Below are 19,994 nucleotides of genomic sequence, written 5' to 3'. Positions count from 1 at the left end.
ATTCAGTTTCTCTGTCAAACAGAAACTCTAGGTATATATTTTCCCATATCATAAAGGTCAACCAAGATTTTACATAGGATAACAGGATGCAGCTTGCCCACAAAAAGTTAGTCCAGTTATACTTAATGTATCCACTGGATTAAAATATGACAACCTGAACATTTTTTTAATTTATGGAAGGCAGCTCATCAAAACCTTCTAAACCAATTAGAGAGAACTATGTTTTCCAAGAACACACGTGCCTGAAGAGGGAGCACATTCTAGGAGATATGTGATCCTGTGCTAGAGGTGCAAATTCCCTAATGGCTACTCTATCAGATTTATTCAGACACCAGCTAAAATAAAGTCTTCAAATGCTGATCAACTCTAAATCTATAAAAATTGAAGCAAGCCAGGAAAAACTCCACACTGTCAGAAAAGCAAGTGCCAGACTATAAACCTCATGAGGAAAATCTAGAAGACTGAAGTTCCTGGGAGTTTTATTATTGCACAAGTGGAGCAGAGATTTCTCCCTAACTGTTCCCCAAGCCCAGGGGTAGTCAGTCTGTACTTTCTCTAGTGTGTAAGGGATGGAAGAAATCAGAAGAGAGCACATAATAAATCAACTGACAGTCTCTAAAAAATAGCTGTCCTGTCTCCTTAATATGAGTGAGAGTAATGTTCTGAGGGCAGGAAGAATTCAGCTTCAGGCTGAAAACATTCCCCTATTGGGGTTCAGAAAGTGATCACTCTGTAGTTTAATCAATCTCAGGCCTCTCTTTGAGGGAAATAATGTGTTGCCTGCAACAGTACATGTAATAATGTTTGCTGAAATATAAACTGTGGCTGTATACCTCAAAATGGAAGGTCAGAAGTCAACTGAGGATCTGGCCACAGAAGTTCAGCAATAGAGATCAAAAAGCAATATATCAAATCCAACAGTTTTCCTCAAGGAACAGGTTGCAGAAATTTCTCAACCCATCTCCTTTCACAGTAAGTGCACTCACCCTGTGCACCACAAACTGCCAGATTACACAAAGATGAAGTTTCCTAATTTCTCCTTGTCCTGGCCTTGAGTATTTAAATATTTATACAGGGAGTTTGCTCTTATCCACAAACACAGCTCCCCTGAAACTCTGCAATGCTTTTCCAGTCCATCTACCACAGTGAAGAATCACATGACACACCACTTAGTCCTCCCCCAGCCCTTGATAGATATTTCCTAAAGCCAACATTTGGGATTAGGGAATGTGTTGTAATCAATTCTTAAAGTTATAGCACCACTGGATTTTTATTAACTTGCACAAGAACAACAACAACAAAAATCCAACAAAAAATGGGCCCTCATAATCAGTCAGCCTTGTTATATCCTGAAAGCTGCTTTAACAAGCAGGGACTAATATAGTGTAATTGGTACTCCACAATTTAATTGTTCTGTTCTTAAATCTAATATTGCAGCTGTGGGTTAAGTTTACACCACAGCTTTCAAGAGAACATGAAAGTGTGGTACATCTGTGCAACAGAAAGCTAAACATCTCTCATCTGATGTGTTTACAATGACATTTGATAGCGTGGAATTGTTTGGAGCTCATTCTTAAAGCTGCAGAACTGCTTTTCAATGCTGGGGAAAACCAAAAAAAAAAAAAAAGAGGAAAAAGCCTCCAATCTCCTTCCAGCAACTCAGCCCACACAAGCCTGATGCCTGTGGCTGCTGGCATTGCAGGGAAGCTGCTGGCTGGAACAATTCCTTCAGGTAGCCTTGAGCATTTGTCACTCAGGCAGTGGACAAGGGGACAAGGGCATCTTCCTCTTCAGAAGATACAATAATTATTTTAAAAACAAACGACTCAAAAAAAAAAAAACTCAAACCTGGAGAGAACAACTCCTGACATGCATAAAACAGACAAAAATATTTCAAGAAATGTTATTTCATGGATGACTGTAGCATGTATAGAAATGGTGGAGTTTTCTGTTTAGCAGGTGGCAGAACTGCTTATGGTATCCTGAACTTCACATTCTGCATAACTAACAGCTTCAGCATTATGTACTTGTTAGTCAATTTATGAGGCCCATAAGTAGTTCAAGAAACTCAGGAATGAGCCCATAAATGTCATCTGCAGTTTGTGAACTGCAAGTATCTGACTGTTTTGATCAAGGTTTTTATGGGAAAGTTAAATGTTTATTAAATTTATTTACTACTGCCCCACAAAAAGGGAGCAAGCCTGCTGAAGAACTTAGGTAGTGATAAGATGTGATAGGTTGTAGGTCAAACGAGTTTGGCAGAAAAGCATTTCTGTTTATGTTTAAGCCCAAATTTTTGTACGATTCAAAGTTTACAGTGCATTTAGGTGACTGAGAAAAGGTCTGTGGAGAGGAGGAATTTTCCCTTTCCCATAACCTGCTGTCAGAAATACATGATCTCATCAGGCTACTTTTCTTGTTCTCAGCATTACCCTTTTTCTAACACTTTCTGTCCTTGGAGAAATGCATGATAGTGCAACTTAGTCAAAGAAGTCACTTTCTGCTCATTCCTTTGTAGCAGTCCACACCGGCGTCTCGATTTATGCTCTTTAACAGATCAGTTTCACTGATGAAGCTCAGCTATATTACACTGGAATCTATTAACTTTTTAAACTTTATTATTTCAGTCACAATTAAGACTATCTGAAGCCTCTTCATAAAAAAGGGCCATATCAAAAGCTCTATGTTAGCATCTGGATCAATGGATGCATTCATTCTGCATCAAAAATACCTTAAGAAGGACAGATCTCCTGGGGAGGCAAATCTGTATCAATATTTCAGTCTCTTGAATACAGAAGTTTGATACAACATGATGCAACACCTGAGCTTCCCCTCCTTTCAATTAACTGAGAAATAAAAATTGTCCTTAGAAGGGAAGAAATGCATTTGTTTAGTTTTCAGGTTTTCCACCCTTTCATAGCATCATAGTGTTCTTTTAATGGGTGGAAAACTTAATCTTCAAGTTCAAGCCTAGATTCTTCATACAGTTCAGGATGAGATGACTTGGAATACCGGGAATATTTCAGATGTAGAAAATCACCCAATTCATCCAGAGCGTTCAAAACCTGTAAGACCATGAGACTTTGTCAATTCTATTGGAAAACAAATGAACTTCTACTAACTTTACTTTACTGCAGAACCAGAAGATTATAAAAAAAAATCAATTAAAGGACAAATTGGTAAATTTTGCATCCAGTCTACAACAGTGAACATCAGTGCAGTTGTAGATGTACAACAGCAACTACAATTAAGGAATTTACTCCTTCAGTAGGTCGTGGTTTATTAATAAGTACATTAATTGAGCACAGATGAAAAAAAAAAAACTTTTTCCAAAAGCACAGAGAGGTAACAACCAAGATAAAAAGTTATCTTTGCATGTGCAACAGAAATGTGTGAGGCTATACTTCAGTATTCCTCTGCAGCTCCTGAAGACTGGAGTTGCCAATGTATTTTCTTAGGTAGTACTCAGCTCACAGTGCTGAGCAGAGTCAGCATAAATAGTCTGAATAGCTTAAGATCATTTTAGTGAATGCCATTATTTTATATATCAAAGGGATAAATAGTCTGAATAGCTTAAGATCATTTTAGTGAATGCCATTATTTTATATATCAAAGGGATAAATATTTGTTCATTAATACTGTGATGCAATTTGCTGAGCTGTGTCCCCAGCTCTCAGTGGATTCAAAAAGTAGCTGAGGAACTCTGTACCATAGGGAAGCAGCTCAGTGTTTTGCAGCATCTGACCCCCATTCAAGAGCAGCCAACTTTTTGGCATCAAAGAAGGAAACAGCAACTTTGATTTTAAGCCTGTTTCTGTTAAGCCACTAAAACAAGCTCATAAACAAAAAGTAATTTAGAACAAAAAGAAGTAATTTAGTAATGGTTTATGCAGAAAGATAGCTTCCAGGTCATTAAGGAAGTTATTCTTGGGAGCTTGCCCTTCCATGGATCTTTTCTCTTTAGTTCCAGGCTGAGATACAAAAGGGAAATGTTTTCATTGTGCTTGTTACCTGTTGTTACCCTGGGTTTAGGCATAGCCACAAAGTGTTTTGTCCTAAAAGCTTTCTTTCTGCAAGCAATTAAACCCAGGGCATTTCCATTCCCCCATGCTGTAAGAGTGCCACAAGTACTGTGGCAAAAGCACAGCATGTTCAGTGATGCCTGGGGAGTGTCAGACCTTCCCTGGGAGCAGCAAGGTGCAGGTAGCAGGAAGTGAATGCACCATGATAGCCCAAAAATGAGGTGGGCTTGACATTTGGGGGTGGGGAGAAAGGAAGAAAATCAAAGCAGCAACCTCAAGAGATAAATCTTCAGATCAACTGCATTGCCTGCTACCAGTTACATAAGCCAAAATCCTCACAATCAAACAGCAAAATTTGGTAAGGACCAACACAAGAGCATAGCTATGCTCTGTTCTATAAAATGCTACCTTGGTATTTTACCTTGTTAATAACTACTGAACCTTTAAAAGCAGCAGGAATTTTACACTGCACACATGCAAAGCAGGTTTTTGGTGTTGTTTTAAAGCTACCTACACTGCTATGGGAGCTGCTCAGCAGGGCAGGGCTCCAGCCCCCACATCCACGTGTATCTCAGGATGCAAAAGGAGATTCAGGAGCTCTCTGCAGGCCCCAGTGTTTGTCTGCATGGACCAGTGGCACATTTAACTCAAATGCCTTTCCATGTTCAAGGATTTTTCACTTTGACCATCAACACTCATGCAAAGAGAGGAAAAGCAAAGCCTGAAATTTATTGTTAAGCCTCTTTGTTTCATGCCTCTAAGTTGGCTCATTCTGAGAATGAAAGTATCTCAAGCCGGGCCAAAAACACCTTCGGCAAAAAAAGGAAATGAAAAATTTCAAAGAGTTTATTTTAAACATATTTCCACATTGGAACAGAGGTTTATGATGGAAGTCTCAACACACTCTTAATGGTATTTCTGATATCATAGAAAGATACAGAACTGAGACTTTCCAGACAGCACCAATTAAACTTGATTAGGTTCAAACAGTTCCAAAACTGTTTGCAATTTCCACCTGTACCCCCAAGGCTGTCCCGTATACTTCTGCAGTTCAAGAAACACATGGAAATATGGAATGGAACTATGGGTATGGAAAACTTGATTTTCAATTATTTCCATATAGTTTCAGGTTTCCTACTTTGATAGTTTTGACATAGCATTTAACTTTTGTCTTGCTGTGCTTTTCATGTAGGTTTTTATTAGTGATGACAGATTTGATCACTATTAGAAATAGAAGAACATAAGAAGTTAACTGTCTCATAATTTATTTCAGAAAATAAAATGTATAAGGCTCAAATGCCTTTAAAGATCAAGTGCCAAGGCCACAAAAACAAATGTAAAAATGAATTATTGAGATTCAAAGTAACAGAGGCACATCTCCTCCCAGCCTCCTTTGCACCTGAAGCTGATTTGGGCAGGACATGTGCTGCACTCACCGTGTCCAACATCTCCCGTGTATGTGCAGCTGACACGCAAAAGCGAGCCCTGGATTCTGTGATGGGAGTAGCTGGAAACCCAACCACCACCACCCCGATGTTTTTCTCTAACATGCGTCTTGCAAAAGCCCTAAGGAGACAAAAAGTAGAAGGAGAAAAATCAAAAATAAATGATCCCAAATAAACTGAACACAGACAGAAAACATTCACATATAGGTAAAATCCTGTTCTCAGTTGATTGACTATTCCCACTGATTGCCATAAAAGCCAGAAATTTACCAGCAGGACTGAGATTCTTTGCTGCTTAGCAGCTCATGAAGCCAAGTGGGTGTCAAATACTAGAAATGTGATGGCACAGAGGGCTCTGCAGGTAGACATGATTCATTTAAGGCAATGAAAGTCTGAGTACAAATCAAACCATGTGGGCATTCACAGTCCCTAAGGATGGAAGAGGCTGGGCTTGTGGAAGGTATAAATTCTTGGTTCCTGAACACTAATAGGAATAAACCAATCTGTGTGATGGTTTATTTCCTCTCAGAATTGATCTGCTAGTTAGGAAGGCTTGTGTGGCATGTATGAGACCCAAAGCCCACAGCCACACTAAGCTACCTGCAAACACTCCCTACAGCTCAACACTTCCATTTTGTTACTACTGACTTCTGGTCTCTGTGTCCAAGTCAGTGCACAAATGCTGCTTGAGATGAACTGAATGGTGAAACATGCAAGGACCATTCAAAGGGAATGGGGAAAAAAAGCACCCTTCTAAACCAGTTCATACATCAAAGGCAATGTGTCTCCTTTAATAATTAAAAATTCAAACAAAAAAAATCAAATTCAAAATGTTATCAAAAGTGTTGTTACAGATCATGTTAAAAAAGGGAAAGAGAGAAATTTTAAAATTCTGACATCTGGAACAACTCAAAATTAAACCTAGGGGCAAAAAGAAGACAGAACTAAATGATGAATTCAAACTGCAATGTGTGTTTCTCCTGGGAAGCACCTACCACAGAGAATATCATCTTCTGCAGTGTGTACCAAATAACCCACAAACTTCAATAGTGCTTGTTTTGCCAGCAAGGTTTTTTCAGTACTTACCCTATCTTACCAGGCATATAAAGGAGCAAGGGAACAACAGGAGAATCATCATTGCCATAAATGATGAAGCCCATTTCATGCAGTTTTCGTCTGAAGTACCTTGTGTTCTTCTCCAGCTGACGCACTCTTTGGAGCCCTGAAATGAGCCAGTCAGGAGAAAAGTCAGTGCAAAGATCATAACTGGAGTCTAGTCACAGGCAAGAATCAGGGCTGGGGGTAACAGCTTTGCTGAAATGTAAATGTTGCTATTTGATTGAGAAGAAAACTATGGAATGAACTAAATGCAGCTACATTGATTATTATGGCATTGTAGGATGGATGGCTGATACTCCTGTACTTGTGAGGTGCCTTCCCATGGACAGAAACAGTCCCTGTCTGGGGATAGACATGAGGACAATTCCCTGGACTTTGTTGTGCTAATAAAGCCTGCTAGATGACACACACCTACAGAGAAGTACTGCAGACAGGACATGGAAATTGAGTATGTTCTTGCTCAACATAACTGACTATTATCTCTGCATTGTCCCTGGATCCACAGATGGGACCCCAGCAAAACTGGCTGGAGAGTTGAAAACAATTATTTTTAATAAAAGAAAAAGACAAAAAACAGCAGAGAAAAATGTGCTTGAAAAGACATTTCAGCCACTTCTTTTGCAGCACCACAAAGGAGGTGGTTTCTGACAAGTGCAATTGCTTCCCAACCCATCGCATACAGAGGCAAGAAACACACTCTACATTACTGGAGTAGGAGCTATAATATGTCCTTTCACCATTCCACCTGCATTATCTCTGATCAGTGAGCAGATCTATGTGCTGCTTTTGCACTGCTGTGAGGTGCTGACAGGCAAGGTGCCACCTCCTCCATACCCACATGCCTGCCCAGTGCCAGCTCAAGCAGCCAAATCGAGTCAGGTCTGCAACTGCCTGACCTTGCCACAAAAAAAACCTGCCAAGCCACCCTTAAGCAAATGGAGTCTCCAAGTCTAATCACTTCAGTAGCTTGTATCTGCCCAGCAGAGGTGGTGAGAATGTGTGGTAAGACTGGGATCTAGCAGGACACAGTTACACTCTTGACTTTAATTTTCCTGCTGTTCATCAGCCCATACTTTCAATATCACTTACATTATGTCACCAGACATGAACACTGAAACCTCCAGTGCAACTCATTTCCTCTTTTCCCTTTGCTTTTCCCTTTGCCTTTGCCCAGATATTACGTTTTCACTCTCCATTTATGTTTTCATTTTACTTTACATTTTGTTGGCTTCGTTCTTCATTTACCCCTTTCTGCTGTCACTATTCTCTGACTGGATGCCAGCTTCCTAATTCCCCATCTTGCTCTGTGTAATCCCAGTGGCCAGTAAGGCATTTGTAGCAGCTACATGCTACCTTTGGCAGATTTGTCCTCAGACCACGTTCTGCCCCCAACATCTGCTCTGCCTTTTCTTCCTTTTCCCTCTTTCCTGAAGTGGGGATCAGCACACTTACATGAACCTCTTCTACATTAATATTTCTGAACATGTGTAGGTTTGAACAAGATCTACTACTTCATTTGTTCTGTATCCTCCAGAGTCAAGGTTCTGCCAGTGTTCTGGCTGGGAAATTTATAGGGAAACTGGGACTTGCTTCACAGTGTTCAGTGTTTTGCTTGAACAAATTAAGAGATCTCATAAAAACAGTGCATTTGTAACTTTATGCACAAAACTGCCCACGCAGACAACCTGTTACTTACAGTCTCAGTCATTCAGTTTAAAGCACTCAGTGGAAGAGATCTGCTGGGTTAGAAAAGGCCACAAATAGTTTAACTATCTCTCTAATGCTGCTAAAGCAAAAACAGCTGTGCCAGAGCAAGGAAAACAAATGGAACACAAAAGCATCCTACTACAAAGCTTTCCAGTCACTAATAAAAACAATAGTCTGTGGTATTTCCAAAAATATTTTTGGTGTAGTAGATCTCAAAGAAACAGGAGGAAGTATTGAGGAGGAGGAGAAGGGAAGGGGAGATGATGGTAAGGACAGGGAGTTAGAGAACTACAGAATAATGTGGTTGAAGTCTAAAGAGAGAATTTTCCCCTTGTTAGAAATTGTAAAGATGTTATTAGCACCTCCCCAATGTCCAAGCTAGGAGGAGGAGGGTGGGGGAGTAACCTGAACTCGGCGCTCAAAGCCACTGCTGTTTCTTGCTATCTTAGCAGCCCCTGAGCGAGTTTCCAAACTCTCAGTTGGAAAGCATTTGAAACTACTAGATTTTCAATTAGGGAAAGCTTTTCATAAATGCAGATGTTCTTGGCGAGTGCAGTTTAAGCCTTGCTGCCTTCTCCTTTCTATTCATGTGTTTACCACAGAGCTGGAAACACAGTGTGAGCCACGCAGGATTCCAGGCTGTGCTGTTCACTATTTATCAAACCAGATGCGCAGGACCCAGAGCTGAACGGTTTTGTCTCCACTTATTTTTGGTGCTGGAAATTTAGACTCCAGCTAAGGAAACTTTAGAGCTGAAAGAGGAGGTTCAGGCAATCCCCCAAAAGTCAAACCCCTCCTCCTTTTCTAATCTTCTTTCCTGATTCTACATCCTCGAACAGTTTGCCATGTGAGATCCCCCATTTCAAGGCTCCCTGTGGAGCTCATTTCAAGCCAGCCAGTGCTGATGAAAAAGAGCCACTTGGATGTTTTAGCAATATCCCAGAATACTAATTTCATTTGCAGGGATGCATTAAAGAGCCAAATAAAAGATCAGAGCACTCACATATATCTGGAGGGAAAAAAAGCACATTAGGAGACGATTGCTACACACTCTGTATTTGTGGGTGGGTGGCTGGGAGGAACCTATTTCTTTACCAAATGTCAACACTTTCCTTTCTCATGTTAAGTTTTGTGGTCAAAGACCACAGACACACATCATATATGCAGACTTCTTATATGCTGTCCCAATAAGAGCAATAAAACCATTAAAATTTGTTGCTGTATTTCAACACTCTTTTTTCATTCTTTTATGGGACCTTCCAACATCAGATAAGGAGGCAGATCTGAGCAAAATGTTTATTTTTGTCTCACTGGCCTGATTTTCCCCCAACACTGCAGATTAAGAGTGATGAATTCAGTTTAGAATCAGGTCTTAATCCAAATTCACTGTGGGACGTTTAACTAAAAGTACCACATTTAGGAAGCATTTTCTTTAATTCCTGAGGCTGGGATCTTGTATCCTTTAATATTTATTGAGTGAAAATCTACTGAGAAGACCCTTGAGCTAAAAGAACATGCCTGCATCTATGTAAGTGTAAGAATTTACCTCTAAATGACTAATTAGAGGATCAGGTCCCTAGACAGTAGATATGTGTTACAGAATTCTTACTTTGCAAAATCCTTGAGGATTTACAGTCTATGCAAAGAGCTTATAGCACAGCATGCAGCACATCCAGAGAGTTATATTCCATGAAATATGTGAACCAAAACACAGCATATGTTTGGAAAAAAACCAGCCTGGACAAGGAATACCAACACTCCTCTATTTAAAACTAAGCACATTAATGCTCCAGAGTATTCAGCTAAGGCTGAGAACAACTTTATTAAGTGCTCTATATCTTCTTATTGGCTAAATTAAGAAAGGACAGAAGGAGAGAAAAGTGAACGACTCCCAGATTTCACAAGTTATCTTCACACAGCTGGGAACACAGGTGGTTTATGGGGATTTTTCTGAAATAAAGGATTAATTGCCTGGAAGGTACAAGAAAAGCAGATTTACTGCATCAGCAATCCACCTTCTACTGGCAAATTTAGAGTTTTCATTTGGTTGCACCACTTTAAAAATATTTGGTTTACTGCAAAGTTCTAAGGTGTCGGCAGTTCTGGGAAAAATGCTGATTATATTTTTATATGACATGGATCATTGCATACTGCTGGCTTTAGCTGCTTAATTTATGCAGGCTTTTAGAAAGCTTTATAGCTCAAAATTAATACAAAAAGAAGGCAAGAGAGAGAAATAAATAATAAAATGCAGTTGCTCATCATTTCTTTGAAGCAACAAACTCTTTAAGAGAGCCACTTGGAGTAACAGTCTGGGCAGAAGTTTTGTCACACATTTTCAGGGCACCTGAGGAAGGCATTCTGACTACATATCTGAGGGCCTGATCTTGGGCTGGCTTTACCTGGCACAGCTTCATGAACTTCAATAGAACTCTGCTGTTCATGCCAGCTGAGGACCTTATCCTGGCAGCAAAAGAGGCAGTAAAACTATCAGCTCTCTAAAACAAAACTTTGTTTTCCTCTTCCAGAGATGTCTGCTTTTGCCTCCTGCAAAATACTCATGAGCAGAGAAGCTGCCTGTGTCCAATTCCTGCACAAACATTCTACCTTTGAACTCTTCCTGTCTGCTCCTACCCTTGGGAGCTGTGACTCAGTCTATTGAAAAGAGGAATAAGCAACCTGGAGCCTTTCATATCAAGATCTCAGGTGTAGGAGGTGAAGGAGAGATATTTTTCCTGAACCCATGCCAGCAAAGCTAACTCCACACCATACTGGTTTTTGGCAGGAGGTGGACTTTCCAAGACACAAATCCACCTGCTTTAATCTTCTCCAGCTGTTGTTTCATAGGGTCTTTCTAGATAATTAGCTACACAATTGAGCTTGTACATCCTAGTGTCAGTGTTCCATGGATGGAGCACTCAACTCCCTGCCTTCCTCTACTAACAACTAGATAGGAAAAAGCAATCTTCCATAGGCTGAAAGAAACCTGGAGAACAATAGCTCCTGCCCACTAAACTATTGCAAATTGACAGGTTCCCTTTTTTTCTTCTGGGTCCATTGTAAGGGTAACACACATGTACCTCCATGTGCATTAAATCACAAATAGGATGCATTAAATGCATTAATCACAAATAGAATGCTATAAAACCAGGGTGCCTAAAGGAAATATGCTCTCAGATAAAACAATCTTCATAAAAAATAACTTTGCTACAAACCGGGGAGAAGTGAAGACATTTACTTCTACAATCTAATGCTAACTAGAAATCTAGTAATTTCAACTTAATCCAGCTGCTAAATAATCCCTTAAGGACTTATTTTAACTGTGAACTGCTGTAAAACACTTTTCAGAGAAGATTAAGGGAAGAAAAATAGCAATTTCAATTGAAGCAGAAAGGAAAAAACTGTAAAGATTCGGTCATTTGTACTTTATTTCTCAAATGAGTCAGATCTGCCTACCCAGCACCTTATCTATATTCAAATATAGAGTGCAGGAACAACCTTGGCTGAGCCCTATTTCCTCCCAGCATAGGTGATCAATCACAGAGGGGTCCATCCTGCCACTGATGCTTATGTCAGGATACAGGGAACATCTATCCATGGGCAGGGTCTACTAGAGGATAACAACACTGGTTTAACTTTTTATATAAAGTATATTTGAATATGAAAAAAGTGGCTGCAAATGAGGTAGAATTTGATTAATCCTCAGAGATGTTGCAAATCACTGCAAACACTCTTAGTCCAAAGCCCCTGCTTGTTCAGATCCACTGACCCTCCATGGATACATCTGATGTCCCGTGGCAGGTGGATCCCATGGCAGTGTCTGCACTAGAACAGCATGTCTCCCTCATTTTTGAGCAAAGATGTCAGAATTTAGCTCTGTTTCATCATCCACTGTGATGTTCACCTTAGACAAACAATAATTGTGGCAGCCTATTATCATCACTAATATCTTCAGTGTTGTTGTGACTGGGAGCCCCAGTCATGGAGCTAATGCTGTGCAAGCAGGGAATAAATGTGCTTAAGGCCTTGAAATGTAACCACATCCTTACTGGGAATATTAACTTTAAATGAAGCCAGGGCTCAAGCATTCTGCTTGCTAAGGACCTAAGAGAAGCAATCCCCTCCGAATGAAGCAGCAAAATGAGAATTTGAAAAAGACAGGCTTTATTTAGCATGACTGATTCTGCAAGCTGTTTTGAGCAGGTCCAAGGGGTCCATTGCTAAGTCACTTGCAGATTTAAAGCTTACAGCAATAGTTTCATGCTCAGTCCAGTCTGGCACAGATTTATTTTGCTGCAAAATGGATTGTTCCTCTTGGCTCCAGCTGCTCAAGTCCTGACACTGGGACTCATGGACTCTGCCATATGGCAGATTGGCTCTGGGAACCAGTTTGGGTGTGGGCTAACCAATTTGTGGGAGGGCTGGTTATTTCTCAGCTACATCAGTGCTCTGATTCAGTCCATTGCATGGCTGAACTCTCACACTGGCACAGGGAGCAGGGGCATGAGAAAGGGGATAGGCAGGGGGAGGAGAAACTGAGGACAAGACTGCACTTTCTTACACCAGTGTTGGTTTATGTCAGGTTATAGTGATGTGGAACTAAGGCTTCTGAATTTACAGAGGATCCCGACAGAGCAAAACTAATGTTTTCTAAAAACTGTTGAGGACAGATAGCAAAGGAAGATGGAAACTGATTTTAAAGAGCTGGTCCTCCAGTTATACAAAAAATCTGAGGCTGATGGAAATATCTTGAAAAGGAACATTTTTTTTTTTAATGCCATACCAAAACAGAAAGCAGCATTCTGCCATTTCTCACAGTCTGAACGAGCTCAAATGCAAGAACTTAAGAGTTTGCTAAAAACACAAATGAAAACAAGTAGTTCCAAAAAGATTAACCAATCAGCACAAATGGCAAAGTAAATGAACATTTTAAAGAAACTCATTCTAAACAACTTCAGGAATTCTCTTTTAAGAAAACATCTTTTACTGGTAGATTCCAGAGGACAAGCTTTTAAATGTTTCAGCATCCCATAAAAACATAAAAAATGCCCACTTCTATTGGTGAATTATTGTTTGCCATGCATTTAACACAAAAAATGTTTCCTTTACAAATGCTGCAATTTGCTTTTTACACCAGTATAATCTATTATTAGCCATCAAAAAAATTGCTTTGGATTTCCCAGCAGTTTTCCCAACTCCGTCTGCCTGGTGGTTCTATTTTATACCTATCAAATTTAAGTGTAAAAATATGCTTTCAGTATTCCCATGCAGAAAGTGGGGAGGAAGAAAAGGTCTGAGGTCACAGCTGGAGGGGCTGTGTTGCATGCTAGTAAGTGTACTAGCAAATTTGTGCAGGGTCCAAACACTCTGAGTCAACTCCAGTGTCATCATGGGATAAAACCACTAAGGCAGCTGCTGAGTTTCCTGAGGTATCTCCAGTGGTGTAATGAGAAAGCCACGAGGAAAACACATAAAGAATGTCTATATTATGAATTATAAAGAGTAAATGCCATGGGAACTTCTGCTTCCCATATTTCCTAATAAATGAGCAGAGACACATTTGAGATAAAAAGGCCACAAAGACTTAAGGGGGATAACATGATTTTGGTTCTTTTTTCTTTTAATAGACTACATGAGCTGAACTGCAGAACTTGCTGCCTTATGACATTACAAGAGGAAATACAGCTGCCAGAATTCATACACTTTTGAACAACTCTATTATAGGAACTATGAAAGTGTCTATGCTGTTATGGTACTAAGAACAAATGTGCTTTGTTCTACAAGACATCGATTTTCAGAGTTCTGTCAAACATAGCACTGAGAAAAAGAAGACTTTTACTCCACTAAAAATTTGATTTCACATTTGCATATTTTGTAGTCAGTTTCTGATTCTTTGGATATAGTTGCTCAAGGAATACTAGTAATATTGACCTCAACCTGTTCCTCCTTCCTGGGCAGGAACAATGCTGTGTATCAGTTTTGAGAGAGCTACTACCTTCTCCTAAATGAGCATTTCTCACCCTTCATTTTCTCAAGCCACCACAGAAAACATGGCAAAATAAATGAAACTCTAATAGCTGGCTGTGGGCACTGTAATATCCTCCTAGTGACATTATCATGACACTGAAGTCCCACAACTCTCACAAATATTGATGTGGGATAGACCCACATATTTCCACCTTTCAGTGTGGAACAGACACCAGCTGTGGGTAATTTCCAGCTGAAGAGTTCAGGTTTCACAGAATTACTCTGAAGGTGCTAACTTGTTCCTTCCTTGTGATGAAGCAGTACTCCCTGCAATACACATCTATTCATACCCTGCAGTCATGCATCCCCTATACTGATCCTGTCCTGGAAATGCCTATCTTGATTCATTTTCCAAACAACCATATTCTTACTAACTGAAAATAAAAGAGGAAAATATGGAATCAATTGGATACACAAGCAGTACCTGCACTTCTGGCCTCTGGCATTACCTACTATATAATTGCATCTGTGCTACTCTTTTCTAAATCAGCTGCTTAACAAATTAGTGGAGAATAACCAGCAAGAAATTCAAGGGATTGTAATAGTCTTATATCTGAGAAAATAAAGGAGACTAAAAAAATTGGATTTTTCTGAGTGGCAACTTAAATGACCAAGTCAGTCTTCCTTCTCTCAGTTGTCTCTTAATCTGCCAAGGAGTCACAAAGTTCAGATGTAAGAACATGCTGGGTTAACACATTTTTTGTCCCCTTATTTCATCCCCTTTGCAACAAGCACCCTCTAATTCACATGGAACTTTTTAGCAAACTCTAATTTCATTATTTTCTAACACATTCCCAGTGATTTTTGCAAGGCTCACCCCCTAGAGAAATAACCTCTGGAAGATAAGCCTTGGTGGACATCTCCTTACAAAGATTCCCCAAATTGTCGGGTGGGAAGAGAATGCTATTTGAAATAAATTGCAAAATAATCTCCTTCTATGGACCAGAGAGGCTTCCAGAGAACACATGGTCAACACTGCCCTGCAGCAACTTCAGTTTACTTGAAATTTCTCTGCTCCACAGCTCACTCTCACAAGAAGGACTCGCATGCAGGATTCACCACCTTCCATGACAGTGGACCAAAAGAACTCTGCCAAGGTCGTTGTCCTTGGAATTAGAAATATCTAAGGAGATACAGTGCTTTCTCCTTCTGTTCCTTGCTCCTTTCTAAGCCACCACCTTCCTCTCTCCAATGCCAAAGCAATGCACTGTATGTAGTGTGGTCCAGCACAGCATTTTTTCCCCCATATTTTGGCTTGTGGGGTTTTTTTTGTATTCCACAAGACAGCCTAATGAGGGGAAGCCCACATGAAAGAGAACACAAAAGACTAAAATAATGAGTCTGGCTCAGAAGACAAGAAACGTTTTTACACATCACAGCCAGCTTGTTAGCCTTTGTGCAATGGTCTAAGTTGTGATATATGATTTATTCATTTGTTTTTCTACTCATTTGCATTTCATATAACAAGACAAAAAAATTGACAGAACACTTATTTATTTCATAACAGATTTGCAGAAGACTCAATAAGCTCTTATTTCATGCAGAAATCCAAACACTGTCTCATTAAACAACACTGCTTGTTGAAGAGAAAATGCTTCAAACTCTTAGACCTAAGACAGACACGCACATCTTAAAATAATCCATCTTGAACCCAGCTCTCCTCTTATCCTGCACTGAACTGCAGGCAGGATCACGCTAGCCGAGGAGCATTCTTAACAGGCTTTGAAGGCCGGGAAATGCTCTGCATGTTTCGTGTTCTTCACGGAGCATCTGCGAGCGCCTGAGTCAGCGAGAGCCGGGCAGGCTCAGTGTCAGACCGCCCTCTCACGGCAACGCCAGCGCAGGAGCCGCGCCCGCTGCCGCAGCCCCAGGCTACGAGAGAGATGTCAGAGACTGTCTCTTATCCCCAGCATCTGAAGGCATCAGCACATACAACAGGGACCTTCCAAATTTCAAGTTGGAAGCAGTTTTTTATGCTCCAGTTTCTCTGCCACAATGACAAAAGCATCGCTTTATCATCGCGCTGGAGTTTTGCTGCCTTTTGGCCTTGCACTCAGCAGAATCTGGCACTGGGATTGGATTCTCCATCCCTCCTTCTGTACTCTGGGTCTTGTAAATTCTGGCCTCATTAACAGCCTTGTATCTGTCATGGCTCGAAACAGCCCTCTAGGGAACAGCAGCATCTTACCTGCTCTCAGCTACCCTTTATCTCTTCCATTCCCACCTTATCCCGGTCATATCTATCAGGGAGGACTAAATACAGAATTAATTCTGTAAGAGAAAATAGCACTGCTGGACCAGTATAAAAGAGATTACAATTCAGAGCAGAATCTGTACCTTCAGCTACATGCTAAAGAATACCATGATTCTCAGGCACTCCTGGAAGAAAACTACACAAATTCAATCACTTTTTCTCCATGTTGGGATTTAAGTCCTGGAATACTGAACACATATCAGCACTGCTTTGAAACAGTAACAGATAGGTATGTCACAGCTGTTTTGTTGCTTGTTGTATAGAAAACACCTTAGACAGAAGATGAAACATCACACAGAGGATAAAGCATGTCACACAGAGGATTGGACAATAGCTGCATCTGTAACTTCAAGACATTAATAGAAATACACCAAATTTTTCATCAGGACACCAAGCAGTCAATTCTTTTGGGGCAAAATGTAGTACAAAAGCAGGCTTAGAAAACCATAATTGATGCCTGAGTGAAGTAGGAATTGATTATAATCATCTTCTCATACTAATATTTAACATACAGTACCTGTTCTGAAATGCTGCACCATGCTTGAGTTGCTTGCCATTTTGAAGGTTTACACTTACAAAGAAGCTAAACTGACAGCACCTAGGCCATAAGTGAAGTCATATCCTTATGAAACCCACTACAAAGTCAGAAAATATACTCCAAGGGAAATCTATGTATTTCAATTTGTTGCTACAAAGAGAATGGGCTGGCAACTACACAGCCAGAACTCCAAAATATTTCCATCCCTGCTGCATGTGGATGAGTACAGAAAAAACCTCAGTACTTAGGAGTATGATGATTTGGGTATTAATTTTACAATAAGAAGGATTTCTTTTGCACTGCTATTGCAATACTTCTTTGCTGCTGGATGATGTTTTGCTTGTGCATGTACCCAGAGAGACACTCTGGTAGCAGCTGAAATGAGGGAGGGAGGGAGGGAGGAAGGAAGGAAGTGGCGGAAGGAAGAAGAAAGTGGCAGAAGGAAGAAGAAAGTGGCGGAAGGAAGGAAATGGTGGAAGGAAGGAAGGAAGTGGCGGAAGGAAGGAAGGAAGTGGCGGAAGTGGCGGAAGGAAGTGGTGGAAGGAAGTGGCAGAAGTGAGGAAGGAAGTGGCGGAAGTGGCGGAAGTGGCGGAAGTGGCGGAAGGAAGGAAGGAAGGAAGGAAGGAAGGAAGGAAGGAAGGAAGGAAGGAAGGAAGGAAGGAAGGAAGTGGCGGAAGGAAGTGGCGGAAGGAAGGAAGGAAGGAAGGAAGCTTACCTTGTGTTGTCCCGTCCAGTCCCATGAGACATCTCATTGCCCTGATGATTTGCTCTGCTACGGGGGGACACATGGATGTGGCGTACACAGCACTATGAGAATGAGTTCGTAAAAAGTCCACAAGGTCCTTACACAAGCAAAACAAAGCATGAATGAGCTTTGAGCTGGCCAAACAGCAGATCTCCCTCTTAACTACTGCAGGAGTGGGAATGTGCAAAAAGAACAGGACGTTTCACCAGCTACTGGATTGCATTCTTGACTGCCACTGTTAATACATGGCCTGAAGAAACATCAGGCAGGTCCAAAGGCTTTACCATGTAAGTGGTATTACAATTACAGCTGAAACAAAAGTCTGGAATATAATAATGTTTACTTCTGTGCTCAGACTTATTATAAAGGAGCCAAAATAATTTCAAGACCAATGAACAGCCACACTTACAATAATGCTGCTCAGTTCCCCTCTGGTAATGAAACAAAGGCTACATGACATCAGTAAAGGTCCTCTGCTACATGACGTAGCCCAGGAAATGCAACCTCACTGAGATCTGTCTTTGTCTATAGGCACATAAATTTTCAATCAAAATCAGTGTGGCAGGTCATGTCAGAGTTGGTATAATTGCTTTAACATTTCCTAAGAACACAACTTGTCCTCTTAGAAAAACCATTGATATGCTGTAGGCATGTCTAAAACACCAGTAACTCTCCTGAATTCAGGCAGCCAGTAGGAACTCAGATCTTACTAAGGTGATCATTGTTATAACAACTCACATCTCGTAGTGCAAAATATCAGAGTAACAGTTACCACACTAAAAGTTGAGTGCACCTTAGTGAGAAAGGGATGAGGCCTGCTTGAAAATTGACTTTGATTAAAAAATATAATCAGAAAAGAAAATCCAGTGAGAGTAACACAAATCACTACCAAAATACTGTATGAGTCTACACAGTAGCTCCAGTGTTACCTAACCTTACACAGGTTGTGCTTGGCCATATTGCAGTTGTATTCCTAAGGGTTTGGTTAAAAGCTAAGAAGGCTTCTGGGCTCCAGCTGATGCAGAATAAACAGCACCATTCTGAGTTTTTGGCTACAGAAAGGAACATAAGTGGGTGAATGGGTGACCAGCCTTCCAAGGCTGCTAAGCCTGAGGCAGCGCTTAGTGATACATATGGGTGTGAAAAGAGTGACCTGTTTTCACCCCAAAAAAACCTCCCAAGGATTAGAGGATAAATTACATAGGACTACTTTTCACAGATCTAATCTTTCTATACTTTCTAGCTATATTACCCACATCATTTTTAGTAAGAAATAAATGTACAAATTCAGGAAGCCAAGGAAACAAAGAAAATTGATTTTTGATATATTATGACTTGGTTTTAAGATCTCCAGGGGCAACCCCAAAAAAGACAGTAAGAAATACACAGTTTATACTTTCTTATAGCCCTTTTATTCTACTGTAGGGCTACCCTTATTAATGTTATCCTGACAACAACCATATGGGCTGAATAAACAGGCTTCCCACTCATTCAGCAGACTGCTTAAAAAATACATTCAGCTGGGTATGAAAAGAGAAAATAATCAGCAGCCATTTGATCTCTCTGTCGAGCAACAAAACCAATGACATTTCACAATGGTGCTGATTATGCTTTCTCTTCTACAACCCCAGTTAAAGCAAACTCAGCTCTGCTTTTTGTTGACATCTGTTGTTGGCAAGAGATTGTTTTGTTAATGTATGCGGAGCAAATGAGGACACAGAATTTACTATTGCAAAAGGCCCCCAGTAACCTATTTCTCCATTTTCCTAAAAAATGCAACTATGTCAATCCACAACTCTTTAGGAATTTTATTATCAGTGGATGAAACTGTGGTTTTAATCTCTCAATATTGCTTCACATACTGTTTACAAATGTGAAACAAAGTAATGAGCAATCCGCATGCAAATTAATGTAGGGAAGTATATTAGCCAACCACAACATGTCCAAACATTTCCAAGACAAACAACAATCATCAGAGTGGCACAGAATAATCCAACTCAAGGAAATTACATAATATGAACATGAGACAAAAATAAGAAAGTCTGACTGTTTGATGTGCATTTGGGATCCAAACAAAAATGATGCTAACTTTAGAACAGCGCTCGTGTTAAGCAGTCTGTTCAAAAAGATACTGAAA

General features: G+C 40.3%; 1 protein-coding gene across 2 annotated transcripts in view; it reads right to left on the bottom strand.

Annotated features, from left to right (window-relative positions):
* Positions 1-1,251: 1,251 nt before the first annotated feature.
* SPTLC3 (serine palmitoyltransferase long chain base subunit 3) overlaps positions 1,252-19,994 on the bottom strand; it is an 82,163-nt gene continuing 63,420 nt past the window's right edge. For both annotated transcript variants that reach the window (XM_059840656.1, XM_059840654.1), the window contains exons 9-12: positions 17,828-17,954; positions 6,554-6,689; positions 5,459-5,588; positions 1,252-3,065 (exon numbers count right to left, since the gene is read on the bottom strand). In XM_059840656.1, the coding sequence (XP_059696639.1) occupies positions 2,952-3,065; positions 5,459-5,588; positions 6,554-6,689; positions 17,828-17,954 (507 nt within the window). In that variant the 3' untranslated portion in view covers positions 1,252-2,951. The remainder of the gene's footprint in view (positions 3,066-5,458; positions 5,589-6,553; positions 6,690-17,827; positions 17,955-19,994) is intronic.

This window comes from Haemorhous mexicanus, chromosome 3 (assembly GCF_027477595.1).
Source record: "Haemorhous mexicanus isolate bHaeMex1 chromosome 3, bHaeMex1.pri, whole genome shotgun sequence".
Taxonomy (NCBI): Eukaryota; Metazoa; Chordata; class Aves; order Passeriformes; family Fringillidae; genus Haemorhous; species Haemorhous mexicanus.
Note: the sequence above shows the minus strand (reverse complement) of the source record. Positions and strands in the feature narration are given on the sequence as shown.